At 33.0% G+C, this 21,361-nt stretch overlaps 1 protein-coding gene across 2 annotated transcripts; it reads right to left on the bottom strand.

Annotated features, from left to right (window-relative positions):
- Positions 1-745: 745 nt before the first annotated feature.
- LOC144453705 (tetratricopeptide repeat protein 7B-like) lies at positions 746-21,289 on the bottom strand. 2 transcript variants are annotated; one of them, XM_078145038.1, is made up of 19 exons: positions 21,163-21,289; positions 19,450-19,598; positions 18,671-18,839; positions 17,785-18,040; positions 17,159-17,449; positions 13,828-13,891; positions 13,031-13,168; positions 12,622-12,705; positions 11,304-11,408; positions 10,204-10,318; positions 8,835-8,965; positions 8,339-8,499; positions 7,233-7,349; positions 6,217-6,314; positions 5,587-5,616; positions 4,455-4,592; positions 3,990-4,087; positions 2,715-2,911; positions 746-2,207 (listed from the first exon to the last, which is right to left on the bottom strand). In XM_078145038.1, the coding sequence occupies exons 1-19, from the start codon at positions 21,287-21,289 to the stop codon at positions 2,078-2,080; spliced, it is 2,598 nt and encodes an 865-aa protein (XP_078001164.1). In that variant the 3' UTR covers positions 746-2,077. The 2 variants fall into 2 exon arrangements, with proteins under 2 accessions (XP_078001164.1, XP_078001165.1); XM_078145039.1 differs by lacking the exon at positions 5,587-5,616.
- Between the last annotated feature and the right edge of the window lie 72 nt (positions 21,290-21,361).

The raw sequence follows: 21,361 nt of genomic DNA on the forward strand, positions 1-21,361 counted from the left end.
AAATATATCTAGTGCAAATTGGAATTTCAGTTCACTACTACTGTGTTTTATTTTGGGCATGGACACAATATTATTTGTCACCATGTGTAGGCCATTGTGTAATGTTCACAGCTACACAGAGAACTGTACCCATATTAAGTGAATCAATATCCAACATTATGAGTACATTATATCCAACACAAAAGTCCCCAAAATGCTCCAGTTAAAGCTAATAACAAAGTCTGGCATATGGTCTAATTGTGGTATTTTCAGTTTTCAGTTGTGGGTAGTAATGGTACGCTATTGATAAATTGTTATAAAAACACATATCCCCAAAGCCAATCTTCCATATACTAACATGACAGATGGAAAATATTATGAATGAGAACTTCACACTATTTGTCCTGACTTCACATCTATTATATTACTTGGAAAATAATCAATAGGTATTAGCCAACTTTCCAATTTTAAAAGAAATACATAGTATGTTTTCTATTTACATGACACTTGTTTCAGCTGTAGGCATTGATAACAGCCATAAGGCATACATGTAAAGCAGACATGGCTAGGACTGCCAATACAATTACAAAATTGTCTGTGTTGACACACAAATAAACATACTATTCATGAGTGTCAAACATAACCAACCCATTCAACTACAAATACAGACATTGATTTTATTGATTCAATTTCTAAAGCCATTGACAAATATCTTAAAAACACAATTAAGGTATTCATAAACAGTAGTAAGCTTTATACACCATTTTTTAAGAAATTGATCTGCGATTCAGACTTTCCAGCCATCCATAAAAAGACTTAAGTTTGTGTGGTTACATCAGGTGTTATGGCTTTGAATAGAACTGAATATATTGGGGGAAAGAAAACAGGTTAAAATGGAAGCTGAGTTCTTGGCTGTAATGTAATTGTAATTTTTTTCCATACATGCAATTATTACCGACTTTGAATATGAATGAAATATGCACAGCTATGGTAGTGCTATCTTTGGCAATGATTTCCTATGTATTGATTCGTAGCTTCCTGGACGCAGCCTGAAAGGAAATTAATAAACCTTACCAGGTAACTAAGTGACGTGACCAGCAACAAAACAGAAAGTCATTAAACTAATGACACAGCATCTACCTTCAGTATGTACAATATTGCACAATTTGTTACCCACTTTATAGAGCGGGAGGACATTTCGTTATATCCAATTAACAAAATTTACACATCGCTCACTCATTTTTTCATTAATAAAATTGCTTTTCAGTTAATTTCTAAGACAAAATTAATCTAGCGATTGCTTAAGTTTGACTGTTCTAATCATCAAGGGAATACGAGTAAAAAAAAGAAAGAAATAATATGCCCTCCTTGTCTTTTAATCGTGGAAATTTGGATTTGCTATTAGGGTATTATTATCAAACTTTATACAGACTATTTACAGATTTTCATAACAAAAAACTGAATTAATTACAACACCTCTTTAAAATTCTATTTACCGGTACTGATAAATTGGTTTAATTAAGCAATGTGTGCCCTTTCAAAACAACAAATACTGTAGTCGCCACATCTATATTGTTGATTACATCATTATGAATGTGACCATCAAATTCTAAATGTACCATTACAACTGACAAACATACAGGTAATGTTAATAAATATATACAATCTATTGTTATTGCACTTGTTTTATGTAATGGATCTTTTAGAGACACAAAAAATTATGGTTTTCAGTGGCAGTTCAATCAACCAGTGCTAAATAACTAATTCAGTAATTACTTCAGTGTACACACTAAGTACACATAAATGTGGTTCATGTATTAACTTCTGTCAAATAGTAATCATAGAAATGAAAATTATGTAATTCTCTATGTTAAAATTTCCTGGCAGACTTCTCACAATTTAGGGTTTACTAAGTCTCTCTCCAAGAAACTATGGACATTATTTCAGTAATATACATTCTGATCTGAGATATCCATAATTTGAATATTTTCCCATGATTTGCTGTCTGTGTGTACAGGTTTTTACACTCTTTTCCATCGTTCAACCATTCTATGTACATGTATCACGTTAATGTAAAATGATAGTGACTGCATTGATTTCATAGTAGCCTTGGTACTGACGTGAATGGTACAATAGGACTAGTAGATTCCAATTCAACAGCTGTGTACAAACAATCACTCGCTGCCTCAAATTCTCCCTGTGATTCCAACACTTTACCCAGACTATTCCTACATATAAAATACAACAAACAAATAAAAGTAACTGTATTTTGCAAGACTGAATGTTCATGGACTCTGGGTTCATAGTTACAAATATAATTTTGTGGGCATCTCATGATAACAACCCATCGTATGTAACACACCCCCGACGATGCTGATGAGATATCAGTGGAAATTTGGGATTCACTTCCACGAATTTGTTAGTTAGTGAGTAGAAATTTTCATTGTAACTGTCGCATGATGAAAGATATGATGTGTAAATATAATCATATGAAACTGTTCTACATATTTTCATTATTATAAGTGTTTTTAAAAAGCTTGAAGACACACAACTGGTTTAACTTCCATTTTTATGCTTTTTAATATTACACACACCATCTTTATCTATTTTCTCCTACTGGTGAAATTAAAACACATTTACAATATCAAATATGATTACTTTCATCTTTGTACTTTAATTTCCAAAGGGAGGGTGATTTACATTTGCATAATTACATTGTCAGTAAGCTAACTCACCAAGACTGATGTGCTGTAGGATCAATATTGACTGCTTCTCTGAGTACCTTCTCAGCCAGGACAATATTGCCCATATAATGGAGCACCATTCCCAAATGTTGAAGACTGCGGATATGGCCAGGATTGATGGCTACTGCATTGTCATAGTACTTCTTGGCCTCTACAAATTCATGTTTATTCTCATGAATCAAAGCACGCTGAAAGAGACATAGGAATCATCAAGAAAATCCTATCTGCATGACTTCCTTCCATTTGTATGACTGCACTTTTGCACTTTTAACTTCTTAATTCCTGTATTCAGTTGTTGCTCCTTCCAGACAAATATATAGTTTACTGAGATTGACTTTACAAACATTGGCAGTTTGGGCCAAGTAAATCTAGTAATAATACTCCCTAGACACAAATACATCATACTGTTTTTGTCAGTTTGTACAACAAAATCGGTATTAAGTAAATCCACAATTTAAGACATTATCTTTAATGCCAGAAACAAAGACAGCTGACTATTATTAATGGAGTCGCTATCAGTTACATGTATAATTTTCTTCAAGCGATTAAAAAATCATTATGTTCAAAGACATCACTAAATGACTAGATCTAATTAAAGTATATTATTTCATCCAAGGATTTATGAGAAAGAAGGCTTGATGACATCATGTAATATGCTGTAGAAAATTATCATTTGTATTCATTAGACTGGTGCAACGTTAAATCTAAAAGATATATTTGTGTTTTTTAATTACTTTTTGGATTTATTAAAGTCAATATACAGATAATCAATCAATTGGTTAATGTGCTAACAACTGTTCTAATATCTCTGTTTTTAACTGCAGAATAATGGACTTAATGATATCAGAATCTTGCAAGCATAACTGGTAAATTAGCATAATAATTGAAATGGTGAAAAATGAGTTTCTACAAATCAATATGATAATTTATATAAAATCACACACAGCTGACTGAAAACATGGTTCCTCAATGACTTGCTTATTGTGTTTACTGATTTACATAGTAATTTACAGTAATTTCTTAATGAGTTATTTGAACTATGTCAATAATGTCCTGTACATGCCTATTACAGAAGGATTACTGAAATCTTAATTCCAGCATGGTTTTTAATGGAACTGGGAACAAATATTTATTGTTGCACATTTTCCCTTATTTTCAAACTCAATATAGAACATGCTATTTAGTGATGGAAATGAAAAGTAATAAATGCCACCCACTTTCCTTCTTTTATTATCTAAAGAGTGAGCTCATAAAAAGGATACTAACCATAAACATCACATGATGTGATAGAGGAAATATTGTGCTTGCTTCATGGACACATGCTGATGCTTCACCTGGTTTATTCATACTCAGATAGATTTCAGCTGTAAAATAAAAATTCTCATGACAAATGGATCTAGATCAAAACCATAAAGGTGCTAAATGACAGGGCAGCTGCCCTCAAAGGGCTTCAAATGCCTGCCCTTGGGGTAATCTAAATGGCTATAGATTTCTTGAGCTGATACCAATAAATAAAAATCAGTGTACAAAAACCTTGTACTCTGTACTATACTGATATCAGCATTTCATTTCAATCAAGACAAGCAACAAGCTGTACTAGTAATATTGCTAGACTCTGTCGTCTTTGAATAAGATGGTTTTATTTCATTATCAGGGTTTTTTTTTCTGAGTTTTTCATGATGTAATACTGCACTATGATTGTGTATTGTATTAAGATAAGCTAATACCAACCTATACTTAGCCATATTTGGGCTTGTGTAAGCCATGCTTGCTGGGGGCCTTGCCTTGGGCTATAACTGATAATAGATGAAGCCACTTCTGATAGTGCTTGCTCCACTCTGGATGCTGCTAGTGAGTTATGTAATGAACCTAATGAGCAAAGAGATATTACAATTTATTTACTCTCACATCAAATGAATGGTCAAACTATGACATGAATGGTTTCCTGCTGTCATACAAAAGTGTGTTTTTTTGTCCCTTTAAATTTCCCAAGTAGATTTCAAAACCCAACTCTGTTGGGAGTTTCAGTATTACTGGGATATAAACAAATACCACTTCAGCTATTTCTGTCACTTGTGATTAAAATAACTAATGACATCAGTATTTGGAAAACTTATAATCATAAAATTAATATTGTGTACACTTTTTGAAATTAAATTTCACAATGAACTAAAAATAATGCTGAAAAAATGATGACTCTATGTTTTGTATACCAGACAGACTTAGGTAATTAAATAATATTGTATAGAAAGCTTTCACTTCTTTGCCTGTCATAATATAACTGAGCAAATGCAAAAACAGAAATGTGTTGATTTATAGTGGTGATTTTAGTTTACAACCTAATACAGAATGTTTACTGTTTAAAGAGAAAAAGCTAAATGAGGTGACTGAATAGAATCTAATATTATGATATCTTGGGACTCATATTACCAAAGATAGAGGCATAAATGTGACTGAAAAAAAAAGCATATGCCAACTGCATCATAAGGATACAGTATAAATCAAAACTACAACAGCGTATATTATATTCCACAGAGGGCGCTGCTCACATCACACATAATTAAATGACAATTACCCAAGCAACAAAATCAAGTGATTTGCATTCAAATGATATAAAAGTCCAATGCAACTTCCAGAACTTTTTTAGTCAACAAAATGAGAATTGCAGGAGACAAGAATGTGGTGAATAGCAGATATTGAAGAATTCCTTGTATGAAGAGATGTGAAGAATCCACACAGTGCTGTAAAAGAAAACTGATAGTGTGTGCATCATGGTTAGCATTATTAAATCACACAATAGGGTAAGTTTTGTTAGTCATTCTCATATCTACAATATTGGTATAATGTTGACGTTATCACTTACTTTTCACTGGAGTTTGCACCGACTTTGCAGCTGTTGGTATTTGCATGCATATATGCAAAATGAAATAAAAGTTATGAGCTCAGACAGTGATGGGAGGAAGGTGGAAGATGACAAAAAACCAGGTGTACTGATGTCAAAAACTATCAGTTCAGAATGAACCACTCAAGATAAAAGTTTGGAAAGGAAGAGGGAAGATGAAAATCTGAATGCATGCTGCTTATTTCAGACTCAATCAACTGAAAACACTGGAGACTTCAAAAACACTTCTAATATGTAAATGATTCCATGTGTATAAAATCACTCACACATGGCAGAAAAAAAAGCTAAATTAATGTTACAAACAGCAAGCAGAACAGAAATTGGAAGATAAACTGCTTTAGAACAGAAATACAGAAAAAGTACAAGACAGTATGAAAATATATAGAAACATGCTTATCTGTATAGTGAAGAGGCAATCAAGATTTGAAGATACTGTAGTGAAACATTAGTGAAGATGCACAGAGGATTGGTACAAACCTGAAGGTGATTTTATGAAAGTAGAAAATCAAGAGACTAAGTCATTTGATTAGAATACACAAAAATATCAATATTTACACATTTTGATTTCAATAACAAGTGATATTTGGTTACCTGAATCTCTATCACTGAAGTCTACTAGGTGTATCTGTGCAAGACTTCTCTTATCACTTGTTACTCTCTCAAGTAAACCAGTACCACGACTTGATTCTCTGTCAATCAATACAGTGATAGTATTTAGCTACAAGTGTATGTCTTTAAAATGGTGGTTACATGCAAACTTTAAATTGCACTTTAAGTGAAATGAATGCTCTTGACATGCATGTATTTGGGTTACGAATGCAGGTCTTATTTATTTCAGTGGGTCATGAAGGTAAGAGTTTTGGTACCAAACATAAATTATATTAACTCTGCTAAAAAGTCTGTTTGTGTGTCGGTTTGTTAGCACGATATCTAAAATAATTATGGAAAGATTTAGATGGAGCTGTGTGGAAAGATTGCCCATGAGATACTTGTTTAGATTCTGGATGACATACATTTTCTGGTTTGATGTGTGAAGCCATGGTAATGATGTCTAAAATGTCACAACCCATATATGGTTTCATACAGACATTTTTTCATGCTGAGGTCATGATTTAATTAAATTACATTTTAATTCATTACAAATTATTGCATATAAACACTCGTTGCAGGGGTCAGTAGTTTAATTAAACTATATTTTAATCACGGTACTTTTTTTGATGTATAAGAACAAATTGTGGATGGAAACATGTAATATATTTAATTAAATTACATTTTTAAATTATTCAAATTGAATGCCTTTTATGTGGATGAACACAGGTATCCATGTGTAATTAAATGTCTGTACAGATCTGGCATGGGAGTAGTCTGTAAGGTATGCTGTGACGGGGCGCCCTCACACATCGGTCAACCCCTACGTGTGAGAGGAGGCCGGTGAGGGCAAAAGTCTCGACGTATCTTACAGTCTAGCATGGGAGTTACTTTGAAAAACTGCTCAAGCAAATAAAATTGAAAATGTATTTCACATACATATATACAAAGTATTTTACAATCAGGATAATGATACCTTAAAGAAAGGAGGTGTACAAAACCTCACTTGGTCAACTTACTTTGATAACACAGTTTCATGGACTTTTTTCCATAATTCCAGCATATGCTTACAGGTTATCAGCGCTTCTTCTGAATCATATACTAAATCTTCTAATTTTACTTTTGTGAACATCAAGCTAAAATTGAAAAAAGAAAATATGTGAATGGAAAAGGATGCAACTGGACTGGAACAAACTAGGCATTTCAAAGAATTCGTTTGAATGTTGGTGACAAACAGGAATATAAGCTGATTGCAGTCTGACCTTGAAATCCTGATTGGGTCTTTCATAAATTCAGAATAATAATTCAGTTGGCAGATCCAAGACTGGATTGCATACAATGACACAACATTGAACACATGAAGTATGTTTCTATCTTACATGGCAGCCGGTTTGTAGTCTAGTTCCTATACCTGTCAACATTTTCTACGATCCTGGTGGAGATGATCATAGTGATCGTAACACGTATAGGAAACTAGACTTTCTTTAAATTGAAAATCAAGAAAACATGTCTTTTTACATTTGACTTAGAGATGAAGGTCAAGGTCAGTGTACTCATAACACAAAGGCATCCATGATCTCAGTTAATCTTGAACCACACTTTTATATCTAATATATTCAAATAAATTATCAGTCCTATTAAAAGTCTTGACTTGTCTTTGACCTTCATAAAAAGTAGTTCAAAGAGAATGTTAGTGACCTGTTTGTACAATAGATGAGTGATAGTTCGGTATTCATCATTCACTTTGACTTTCCTTCCCACTCTTAGGAAGCTAAGCTTTTTCTATTTGCAAAAAAATAAAGCATACCTACTTTACAAACTACAAACCCAAGGGAGTAAAGGAAATGTCTACAGCACAGTGAACAGTCATTATTCATCCCTCTGGGGACATCAGGTGAGCTGACTTTACAACGAATACCTAAGTTATCATCCTATACATTCTTGTCATTCCCACACAAATTACATTTCATGAAATGGCTGTAAAACTCATTACATGCAAATCCCAGGATAACACAAATTCAATGAATATATCCGAGCTAGAGAACATGAAAATACACTGTGTACATCTCAGTTCAACATCTGAGTGATGTACAAATACAAATGAATCAATCATGGTATCTCTTACCTCAAGTTGTCAGGATATTCTGATAGTGCTATTTCCAATACATTCAGGGATTCTTTGTATTTCTTTTGCGCCGACAGTAGAAGTGCTAAAAGATGTAGGGACTCAAGGTGATTTCCTCTGAGTTTCAGGGCCTGTTTCACATAGCTTATAGCATCTGAAATCTACACACACACACACACAAAAAGAAAGCCATTAGGCCTTATTTTAAAGAGCTTATCAAAACCATCAAGCAAGACATGTTTACTCAATATGTTAAAGCCAATTTTACATATTTTCATATCAGTCACCTTTCTTAATTCTGCTTAAAGTTGGTGTTTTTTTAAGCTGCAAATATTACCAGTAGTCATCATAAAGACAAATATTGTATACAAAATTTCTATCTTAAAGAGCGCCAGGGTATAACTTGTTATTACTACTGATTCTTTTGGATCAATTCTAAATATATCACTGTGAAATGTCACACAGAAAAGTATCAATCATAGTAAAGAGAACACACCTGTCTTGTGAGGGCAAGTTGTAAACCTATAAAGAACAGATGTTCATGGTTGTTCACATCCAATTCATGAGCTCTGTTGAAAGCTTTCAATGCATTTTTCTGGAATTCCTGTCTGTCTGACAATAACATTGCTGTGAAAAACAAGTGTTTTGTTGGTCAGAATAGCTCCACTGTCACACTGGTAGTTTTGCTGAGGCGTGAAGTAAGTGAATTAAGGGTGTGTGTGTGTGTGTGTGTGAAGTGGGCAAACATAATATGCCCACTGTACTGTACTGTACTGTATTGTATGAATTCAATTACCAGTCTGTGTTCATGTAAACTACAGGTTCTTTTCAAATTAAAACAAAAAGACATCAGCAAATATGTTTACAATAAAACATGAATACAGAATGGAACACTAAAGGTAAAATTCACCCAAAAGAGATATCGTATGGATATCTTTTCATACATTTCACACATCAAAGGAAGCTGACAAGCCTGTTCAGAAATGGTGTTAAAAAATAATTTGACCAAAAATACCTCAACATAAGACAAACTAGAAGATATTGTCACTCGACTTATATATCTAACTTTAACAATACATGTATGTACATACACATCTCAAAACAAACTGATGAGTAAAGTTGAAAATATCAATTTTAACAAGAAATAACCCCCCCCCCCCCCCCATACATAACAATAGAAAACAATGGCCAAGCTGACCCTAGGAATATATACACCAATCATCAAACTGATGAGTGGTTTTAGAGAAGTGATAAATATATTTTTGGCTAAAAATACCTCCTAAAATCATTAAAAGTAGAAAATAAAAGACATCATCTTCCTATTCACAAATCTGAATAATACCTTGCCCACACCCAGCACATACACATTGTATATTAAAGGAATATGACAACTGGTTTCAGAGAAGAAGTTAAAAATAGAAAACATTAATGAATGGATAGATGGATGCAGACAGGCAATTGGACTAAAAAATAAGCTCTCCTCAGCTGTCGCTGACAGTGCAGCTAAAAAAGAAAAATAATCTAGCAAACATACTGTATACTACAACTTCAAATGTGAGAAAAAAGGGATTGTCGGGTAAACAAGGTGTACATTACAATTTCAAATGATGTGAGAAAAGGATGATTAGACAAATGTAAATTACAACTTTAATTGAGTATACAACTGATCTGCACAGACAAGTAAATGACTTATTCAATTTTGATTGCACCAGATTGTACATTTAGAAGGTTTTATAGCTAGTCGGAATGATATGGTTTAGCTTGAGTGACATATCAATATTCAATTTTCACACCTTTAAAGTCTTCTTTAACTTTGAATTGGAAGGGGAATTGAATATTGTAGGCCAATCCTAATGTTAGCTTACCTTCATTAGCCTTTAAGCTACATCCAATGCCTAGTGCCTGGTATCCTTTATGAGTAAATGGTCCATCTTCCCCTAATTCTATCACCTTCTTTGCCCATTCAATGCCTTCAGAATACTGTCAATTACAAAATAAGACATGAGCTGAAAAAATATATTAACTTGGTAGAGACTTGCCTTATCTAGATTTTGTATTCTTTAGATTGTGCACAGAGATTTTGCTAAATTTTTGAGACGACTTTTACATGGAATGAGTTCCATTTTCTTTTTGAATATCTTATTTATCAAATCTAAGAGAAAAACTATTACCACAATGGCCAATTTGACATTTAAGTCAACAGTTAATGGTGAAGCTTTTTGATAAGTAGATGATAAAATCATGAAACCTAGCAAATGTGTCTATTTGTATTAAGAAGAAAGCCATCTAAGGATTCAAATAGTAATATTCAAGTGGGTTTATTTTCTTTATTTAAGTCTGTCTTTCTTTTCAAATTGAACGGCTGTATTTGTTATGTATTACACTATTGTCCTTCTTATATGCTAGTGGCCAAGGGCAATAAAGGATATTATTATCATTATTTGCCCTCTCGACAAACATTTAAAAATTATAATCAAAATCATATTAAGCCGAGGATGATTCAACACTTTATTACTCATGTTGTCTATATAAATACTGGCCATCACCACACATGTTGTTCTACTGGCTCAAATACAATAGTCAATCAGGTGAAATATCTCCCCTTATAACTAGCATTTCAAATATCTGAAAGATACTGTTTCTCTCATCCAAACTCTTTTTTTTTGTGTTGAGATTTTGATGTTGATAATGTCAATCTGTCTCTCTATAATGTTACATTATACTGCAGAGTAAATTATTATCTTTTTATGAGTGATATGGTTGTAATGATAGTGATGTCAACTCTTTAAAAATCTGAAGTAATCTTATGTAGATGGATGGCAGTTGTTAGTAACCTTCAATACATGCTGAAAATAAGTCCACTTTAAATGGAGGACACGTGCATTGTATGTCTGTCTTGACACCCTGGTAATATGGCTGAAACATACAATTTTTTACCATGACTAGACAATGGGTGTGAACTTACCTTCTGAAGATAATTAAAACACAGTTTTGCAGCATGGAGGGCTACTAAATCATTCTGTGGATCTAGTCGATTACATTCAGTCAGGACTAACAATGCTCTGTCATACTGTAAATCATAAAATATGATTCCATATAGTACATACATCATAACAGCATAGATATCAAACTTATAAAGATGGTGTGTTTAGGGTAGTGGCTAACCATTGCATATGGAGTATCAGTAACTATTCTACCACAATCAGAAATACAGGATGAATAAAGCCTCAGTAGTTACAGTTTTTTGCTATGTTTTGCTAATGTTGTCTCACTAAAATTATATCAAACCTTGACTGGAAAGAGTTCATTCTTTCTCGTAGACTGAATTACCTCTTTACTAGTTGTTGATGGTACCAGGGATGTATATACTGACTACATTGACTTGATGTCCATATGTAACACAGTTGTGAATGAGATATATGGTCATTTGTCCAAACTGTAAATTTTGTTGTTAATAAGATTAGATTTGATCCCTAGGTGATCATACATGTGCTTATAAAAACATACTTAAGTTGAAAAGTATGGGCAAAAAGTCTGAAAAATGCAATTACAGTTACAACTGGCTCTTTAAATCAAATACTAAGGTATTAAGGTAATATTAAAAGGATTTCTGAGTCACTTTATTGAATAAGCCATGGAAAGATGTTTCAGTACACTGAATAAACAGTCAAACACATACATACAATGTACACACATTTATCATCCCATCATGTACTCACTTCAAATAAGTAGCTAGATTGAAGTCCTACAATCGTTTTTTAATCCAAGGTCGATCCATTCTATAAAGACGATATTTGCACATCTACTTCTCATTCCTATTTATCTTGGCAATGTTATGTAATATATTTCTATTCATATTTGTCTGTTTTGGTATATTTTTCAAATTAAATTTTTACTCTTATTCATTGTCATGATTTAATTAATTCAGACATTCAATCATATTACCCAAACAGACAAACATGAAACTGCTAATCAAACAGACAACTTACAAGGATTGTATAGTATACTGTCAATAACAGGTCATAAAACAGTCAAACAAGGAACCAATAGTGAACATGCTAATCAAAAGGACAGGTAATATTAAGAGTCTGAATTGCATTGTCAATCATGTGTCAGGGGTCACACAGTCAAACTAGGAACCAATCAATGGAGACTTGTTAACTTATAGATCTATAAGAGCTTGTCTCTCTTTATTACTTCTGCTTTGAAGTATTGATCACATATCATACATGTATACTATCTTGGGTCCACTTTGATCTAAAGATTCAATTTCCTTTACTTACTTTGCCAGCACAGATGAGTGACAATGCAAACTGCATCCACAGATGAAACTCTTCAAATGAAAACCTCATGGATCTGTCAAATGTCTGCAATTGTGTGTAGAAAAAGATGTCTATTCATACAACAGTCTGACAAATGGCAGTTATAGGGTATCTCAGTAGAATTGTACATTATACTGAAAAAAACATAAGATTGCACTACTTGACTAAAAATTACAAGCTAGTTCAAATGGGTGGAGTAAATTAATATTCAGACTGTGTGTAAGTCATGAGACAACTATTATGAACATTACACAAACTTACTATAGTATTACAATGAAAATGGGTATTTTATTGGCTTTCTCTGATTGATTTTAACAAGTCTACACAGGTCTGATGTAGATCTTAGGACATAAATGCTAACATGACTCACCTCTGCTAACATTTCATACTGTGCTCTCCTTACTAAGGCTATTGTTAATAAATCATGTACAGCACAGACATTGTGTATGGAATGGATACGGCTTTCTGTGTGTTCTTCTGACCGACTAAGAATAGCTTCTTTAGTTGCCTGCATATTGGATAAATACAAGGCACTTCAAAATATGACCTTATAACAATGCTTGTCACATCACCTGCTCCATGACATAATATAACACTATGCAACCCCTGATACCAGTAGTTATCATATTCGTAATAAAAACATACAAAGTTTACCGAGAAGTACAGCAAACAGTACATTTTTTATGTTCGTTTTGTGTCTCCTCTATTTCTTAATATCAAATCATATTAATTTGCTTAATAACATAATGCATTTTGATGAAAATTAATATTTCATTTTTTAATAGTAATTCAATATAGGGATACGTCAATAATTCAAAAATAGACAGGGAGACCCCTACTGTTGCTAAATTTCCATATGCAATATACTCATGTTGTAGAACAAATATGCAGTCTGTAATTTGTGTTGAGTTTTGGACATGTCATCAAGCAACAGACTATCTCAACCTCAAAACATTTAATATGATAAAACTCGGCAACATCATAAACTTGTCAAAAGGCAATCTTAATCAATATATGGAAATATTTATACAGGTGGATCGGTGAGCTAATAGACTGAAGTCTATAATGTCCCATGTGTGCAACTTATAATAGTAATTGGCAAATTGCACACATTTACAGTATGAAAGGTAACGTTAGGTATATTAAAGATAAATACAAATGACTCACCAGTGATTCACTGATCAATAACAACAGTAGAGTTTCTTCTGTTTCTTCTTTTGGCACAAACAAGCTAAAATGAAAGAAATCAATCAATCAAAACACTTGCAAATAGAACAATCAGTGCCATGTTATGTTTTTAAGTATTGCATGCATTTGGAAGAGTTAGTTGTTGTTGTTATTTTAGTTAGTAGATAAATGCATGCTTTTATAATGTCAGTTCAAATGCTATGTGATGTATACATGCATGTACATTCTGAAATGCATTGGTTTTCTTAATTAATATGTTTGACTAGAGTATCTGCTGGTATTGTGGGTTTACTATGACATTAACTTGCTCAGCAAGGATTTCAAGATTGGGCATTTTGAGGGAATACATACATATTGTACTTTCTATGGACTCATTACTTACAGTCTACTAGATGGTAGCATTATATTGGCAACCTTTAATCTGCTTATGTCATGCATGCAGTTGTATGTGTTATCATAAATATTTGCAAATAACACTTTTTTGGACAAGACAAGATGAGCTCGATATTGTACTCTACAAACCAGTTAGTGGTATGTTTACATTTACTTTTATATTCCATATTGTCATCATAGGATCATGGTCAACAATCGTTTTCTATATTTATTCAACAAACACAGTCAATGAGTGACAGGTAATAAACAAGAAATAACAACTGTAAACCATTTGTGCATACAGACACTCTTCAAGTTCAAATGGATAATTGCACTATTGTTGAAGTGAAGTGCAATGCAATGACTACAATGAGAATATATCAGCAACTATGTGTACTTGTCTAGTACCAATAATACATAACACCACATTCGTGTAGAATCAGTACTGTTTAATGCACTTTACAAAGTATCTCATCACCTATAGCTGCCAAGCTATTAAAATATACACTGTTGATAGGATCACATTTTTTGTTGTCCTTCATATCTGTGCTCATGAAATCAGACAGGGAATGGATTGACAGATACTCTAGTCACAATTGTGTAGTGGGACTGATGAAGTGTTGTCTCTCAAATGAATTGTGGAAGCAAATTACCATGAACATATCAGCCATTATTTGTTGTGGCAATGTCATTTGAATATATATTTAGGAAGGAGACTGTTGTTATTTGAATGTGAGTACATGCATGAATTGAAGTTGGTAGAATTGGGGATGTGATAATATCCTGCTTTCTCTAGCAGTCACAAATCATGAGTAAGATGAAGACATTCATTATTTGCTGTAATAAATCAAAGCTAGATAAAAGGAAAGATGTCATACATTCAATGTACATGTTCAAGCAATGCATTTTAATAGTGCCAAGTTTACTGAAATGTGTGACAAATGTTGCAACTCATGATTTAAACTCTAGAGGGCGCCATACCAAGTAAAGTAAAGCTGGTTCTTTGCAATACACTTCCATGTGTGAACTGCACCAAGTATTGGTACCCAACAATAAACCCTTCTAAACTATTTGTTAACAGTATGCTTAGTACAGTACATGCACTGAACATCTTGTTACTATGCATAATATCACAGTTATTATGACCCTACTACCAGAATCACAAAGTTCCATGCCTTGATCGTGAGCCTGGTTGACCATTGCCTATAAAGTCGTGAAATTTGCTGTTTTTGTTTATTACCACTGTTAGAACGCTGTGTGGGGATGATATGTAATGAACATTACAAAATTTCCCTTGCCCATGCTTCATATATATTAATAATTCCCATAATGGATCTGTATGAACCTTAGAAACCAACTTTTGATATGTGTGACTAAAAATATAAAATAGCTGTACAGAACACAAGTACTAATAATTAAGCATCTTTGTATTTTTTTTCAGACAATACTTTTTTGCATATCAAGTAAAATGTACTAAACAACAAGATAGGTTAGTTCATCTAGTTGTTACCAACTACAGAGCATTCTGAAGTAAAGTTGCCTAAAGACAATCACCAAAAATTTGTTATCCAATTATCTTAAAACAGAAAAAAAAATTCTACATGCCTATTAAAGTGAGTGAAAGAAAAAATCCTACAAAGGTACAATTTGCATGCAAATATCATACCAAAAAGAGTACAATGACAGAGAGAATCAGTTGAGAAAGAAATGAAAAAATTATTAGCACAAGAAAATGTCAAGATAAACCTAACCATGATGTAGAAAAACTTACTTCTCATCACAACTGGAAGAAATGGCCACATCAGAGCCACAACAATAGTAGAATAAAAACAAAAAGGTGAAAAAAATGAAAAAATCAAGAAAGTGCAAGACGATAGTTCAAAAGATGATATGATGGCTGGCATAATAAGATAACTTATGATATAACAATGATGCACAACAGAGAGATGAGACAAAAACTAAGTTGTACAAACAGAAAATGTGACAACTACAAGCGTGGAGTAACACTAACAGTGACAAGAAAGATCTACTATTAGCACAGGTTACATCTACCACTAGACAGATTACTACTCTACCACCACCAGACAGGACAACATGCTACTTCCACCACTACCACTTTGACTACACAAAACATTGAACTGCTATAGATTAAGCTCAGGGAAGACGGCACATTATTTCAAGTTTGAGAACAATGTACAAAAAACCAAGTGTGTCTAGTGTTTATGGAGAGGCTAGTTAAATATGACTAACATTGACTTTAACAGCCATTGATGTATAAAACTACATTGATTACCCTCTGATTTTGAGACAAGCTATGCAAACCATCTATCTCACCACATTCTTCATTGAAAGCAGCATCAGTACATGTATATTACACAGCACATCTGTCATCGTTTGTGTGTAGTTTTCAAATAATACTTTGATGGCTCATTTCAATGAAACATGTAAGAAACAACACTATATCACGACATCCACAAGGACAGACAAGTACCCACAAACACAAACCAATAATATGGCAACGCTTAACATAAAAACAGTCATGTTGTTAGGAAGAGTAGGGATTGCTTCAGGAAATTCTTAATACTTAATAGCATCCTGAAAAATTTGATGTCAAAGTTGAATAACACAAAAGATATTCAATCAATACTACAAATATATTACGACACACTAGATTTCTTTTATAACAATAATTGAATAGTCTTTTGACTGTCAAACTGCAAGTACTATACAATTTATGTGATGGAAATTTTTCTGAAAATGGAGATAAAGACAGGAAAGGCAAATAAAACAAAGAATATCCATTTTCTAAATTTCATTTGGGATTATCGATCAACATACATGTAAAGTATGCAATTTAATGTGTACTTGTAAAAGGTTGGAATCTATAAATTTGTAGTCATGTGCTGATGATGCATAGCATAACTGGAATAGAACTTACTGCTCTCCAATATATTGTTTAGGTCTCAAAGCCAAATTAGCACTCTTCATTCCAGCTACTTTAATAGCTGTCCCTATAGCACCTCCAGCACCTGGTCGACTTAAAGAACCAGTTTTATCACTTCCTGGTGCTGGTGCTGGTGGGGCTGGTGCATTGTAACTACTTTCACATACACCACGTAGTAAGACTTCAGCTAGCTGTCTGCTTAATATCATTCTCATGTTTTGAGTTGCTCTTGACTCTACAGCTCTCAGTACCAGACGGAATCGATTGATACCTCGATCCACATCACTACATAACAAAAACAAAATAATTGAACACAAAATGTACTAATTTGAAAGTTGGAATAGATAAATGACATCACTCCACTACAAATATCACAATTAAATTTTGGGATATCATTATTTGTGAATTTTGAATTAAAACTTTTTTGAAATGATTTTTTGAAAATATACCGGACACAATTTCCTTCACTTAAATTGTCTTTTTATATCAGTTGATTATGTGTCTCTCTATTGACATGTATTTTGATGATCTTACTTACAAAAAAGGCAAAACTGGCGTAAACAGGATTGTATCTTCTACCCTTTTTTGGTGTGTTTTAAAGATCTGGTTGATTTTCTTACCCCATCTGTATATGTAAAAGTGGTGCTCTTTGAATAGCAGTTTCTAGTATAGGTCCAATATATGGTTGTTGCATTGATGTATATCCAGACCCACTGCTAGATGTTGATACTACACTGCTTCGACCCTTCTCAGATTCTTGAAGATATAGCAGAGCAATATCTCCTGATTTCTCATAGCAAGTTACGATCTGTTCTTCTAGTTGAACCAATTTTATTTTGCTACTTGTCTTGCTAGGAGTTTTCTCCAATGCCATACCTGACATACAAAGAAAACATATGTAGTGGATCACATGGCATTGTATCTCAGTAAAACAATTGAGTTAACAGGTACATGTAACAGTATCATTTTACATGGGATTTATAATTAATGGTCAATTTTTCATCTTACTTTTTTTTCAGTATTTTGGGAATTCTATGAAAGTATTTTTAATACCTGTGGCACCTTAAGGTATTTATAATGTAATTAATGCATGCCTTTTATCAAACTTATACTGTCACTTCAATGGTCAACTATCATGTATTTGGTGATGAATATTGTCAGGAAAAAGTCACATATTTGCCTTACACATTCTGATCCAAGCATAAGCCTACGTGAACAACATTTTGAAAGTATAACATATGATACACCAAAAAAAACATAACAATAAATTAAAGGATTGATTGATTGATCAATCAATCAATCAATTAATCAATCAATCAATCAATGAGTCAGTCAGTCAATCAATCAATTAACCAATTAATTAATTAAGACAACATCTTGTCTACCAAGTGATAACAAAATCTTTTCTGCCAAGGAACATGATAATGCCATAATGTATTTTGGTGTGTTTGGAGAGCACTTACATTAATTTTAAACATTCATGACAATGAAATCATTGACACATACCTTTGAGAGCAAAGGCTTCAGCTATCATTCTCAGCATCCTATTTGACATACTTTCTACAGTCAAATCATCTAGACCAGCTTTACCATAATAATTCAAGCATTCTTCATAATCACCCAGAGCAAAGTACAACTTGCCCAACAGAAGACGAGCTTCTTGTACCCAACCATACTGTAAAATATAACACATTCTTGGTTTATTTTTCTAGTTCATCAGTTTGGTTACTTTGCTACAATGTCATTCTTTTCCATGAAATACCATTACTTTATTATTTGTGGTGCACAAAATATGTACGTAACAGCTGTTTCCAGATTTCTACATTTCAGAGTGGTATTCAATTGAATACTATATGACCTAGCGATTTCAACCGAAATAGGTGGCACACATCATTATTCATAATAAATGCATATGTTCTTCTATTTCAGAAAGGCATTAATTATTTTGGAAACATCAGGTTACATATCATTCAAACAAAGAAATGCATACAGAAACACACACACACACACACACACACACATACACACACACATACATAAGCGTGTGCGCGCACACACACACACACACACACACACACACACACACACACACACACACACACAAGCACACACATACACAAAATATTTTTTCTCTTTCATATTGTGATGCTTTAAACTCTATCCTGTGAGACTTTTTTTTGAATGTGCATTCATAATATATCAAAATCAAATAAATGAAGTACCCCGGTATAAAAAATTGTGTTTACTTTTGGAAAATTCCACTCTCAAAGCAATAGGGTTTTTACCTTTGATTCACCCTTCAGGGCCTGTTGTAGGTGTTTTTTAGCACTTTCTAGTTCTTTCTTCGCTGAACTACTATGGTCATCTTTTAATACACGTTCCTTTAAATGTTGTTCCAACTGACTTTCACCCAGCACTAAATGAGTCAGAGTTTCTGTATGAAATCAAAACAAGAAGACAAAGTACCGTGTAACAAATACATTGCCTTGGTAAGAAACTGCACACAAGACTGAGTTATCTACCACAATTGCTGCTGGTTGTCGTGCGTGCATGTAACTCTGTACAAATTATCCAACCTTTCTGTATTTTTGTATACAATTCAGGAGCCTGATTAGGGCAAAGGTGATTAAATCTGATGTATAAATACAGCTTGATTCTTTTAATTACCTTTATTTCCTTTGTATATTGTCGTTTATTTTTTTTATTTTGTTGTTCTGGGAGTGATCGTCTCTTCCTACACAGAAGACAATATATGAAGGAAATAAAGGTAATACAGGAAATGAGCTGTATTTCTACATCAGATTTTATTTTACACATGAAATCTTAGTATTTCATACAATTCAAAATCATTTATTTGCCGTAGTATACCTGGGGTCAATACAAGCAGTGCTCAGACTATGGTGCAAAAACTATTATTTATTCATGATACACTACTATATTCAGTAGCAAGAGATTTTTTTTAGAATAGGGACGCTGCAGCTGGCATACTTTTAAATTTATAACTGCATTTTATATGTATTGTATTAATCCTAAATAATAATTTCAATTATGATTGTCTATCATGTGACACAAATGCTCCTGGACTGACAAAGGTATGGTTGAACTGCTACACTGTATTAAACTTAGCCTAAACTTGTATCTGATACATTGGTAACTGTTGAAATGATCACTTGATTGATATGTATGTGTGACAGTGGAAAAAAACAGTTCGAACAGATTACAGTATTCAATAGTTGAGAATGCCAATAGGTTAATCACTTGGTGATTATACATGTTTTACACCGAGTACAACAACATAAACTTGTACATTGAGAGTAAGAACTTCATTATTTTAAAGAATAATTCCAGTTACATCAGTACTACATGGTAACACAAGATATGACCACCAAATTCTTTATTTCTATGTTCATGATATATCAAATCACAAGGTCCATATGAACCATTTTGAACCTTAACCCTAAATTGTCATAAATCAAAGGTCAGTATCTATAAGACTATATGAATGACAACAAATATATACAATATTGTAAATTCTTCAAACATTAAACTGTTTATATGGTAGTTGGGTGGATGGGCTAAACATTTCTTTACTTGCTTTACTTTTTTTTTTCACAAAATGTATAACAAGAAATTATCTTATGGACAACCTGCATTAAATGTTGAAAATGATATCAATAACATTAATTTATACAATCATGTAAACATTGTAATTTTTATTGGGAATATAGTTTTATACATTCACAATCGTTTATTGCATGCCTCTATCTCTTAGTTGTTGATGACTTTAAAAGGTGTTGGGTTACAAAACCCTACATTTTCTGAAAATATAACTGCACATAACATCACAAACACCATAGTAAATAATCTGAAATGTATAAAGCTTATCATTGTCAATAGCAGTTATGTGTGAACGATCGACATGTTCATCATCCCATAGACAGTGCACCTTCAGTATCATGTATGTATGACAAATTTATGATTTTCTTGATGACACCTACCTAGGTTTCCAGAACCTTTACTATGCAACTGTTTCGCAACGTCTGCAACTTTCTGCCAATTGCATTCTGTTCTACTTTTCTCAATTTCACTCTCAAGCCGCATAGTCTGCTTCTTAGACGTCGCCATTTTGGTTTGATTAAGTTTGCCGATCCCGTCGGTAGATGGCAGCATTTATTATGTCCCTCAATTTTCAGTTCG

Source organism: Glandiceps talaboti, chromosome 2 (genome assembly GCF_964340395.1).
Source record: "Glandiceps talaboti chromosome 2, keGlaTala1.1, whole genome shotgun sequence".
Classification (NCBI taxonomy): domain Eukaryota; kingdom Metazoa; phylum Hemichordata; class Enteropneusta; family Spengelidae; genus Glandiceps; species Glandiceps talaboti.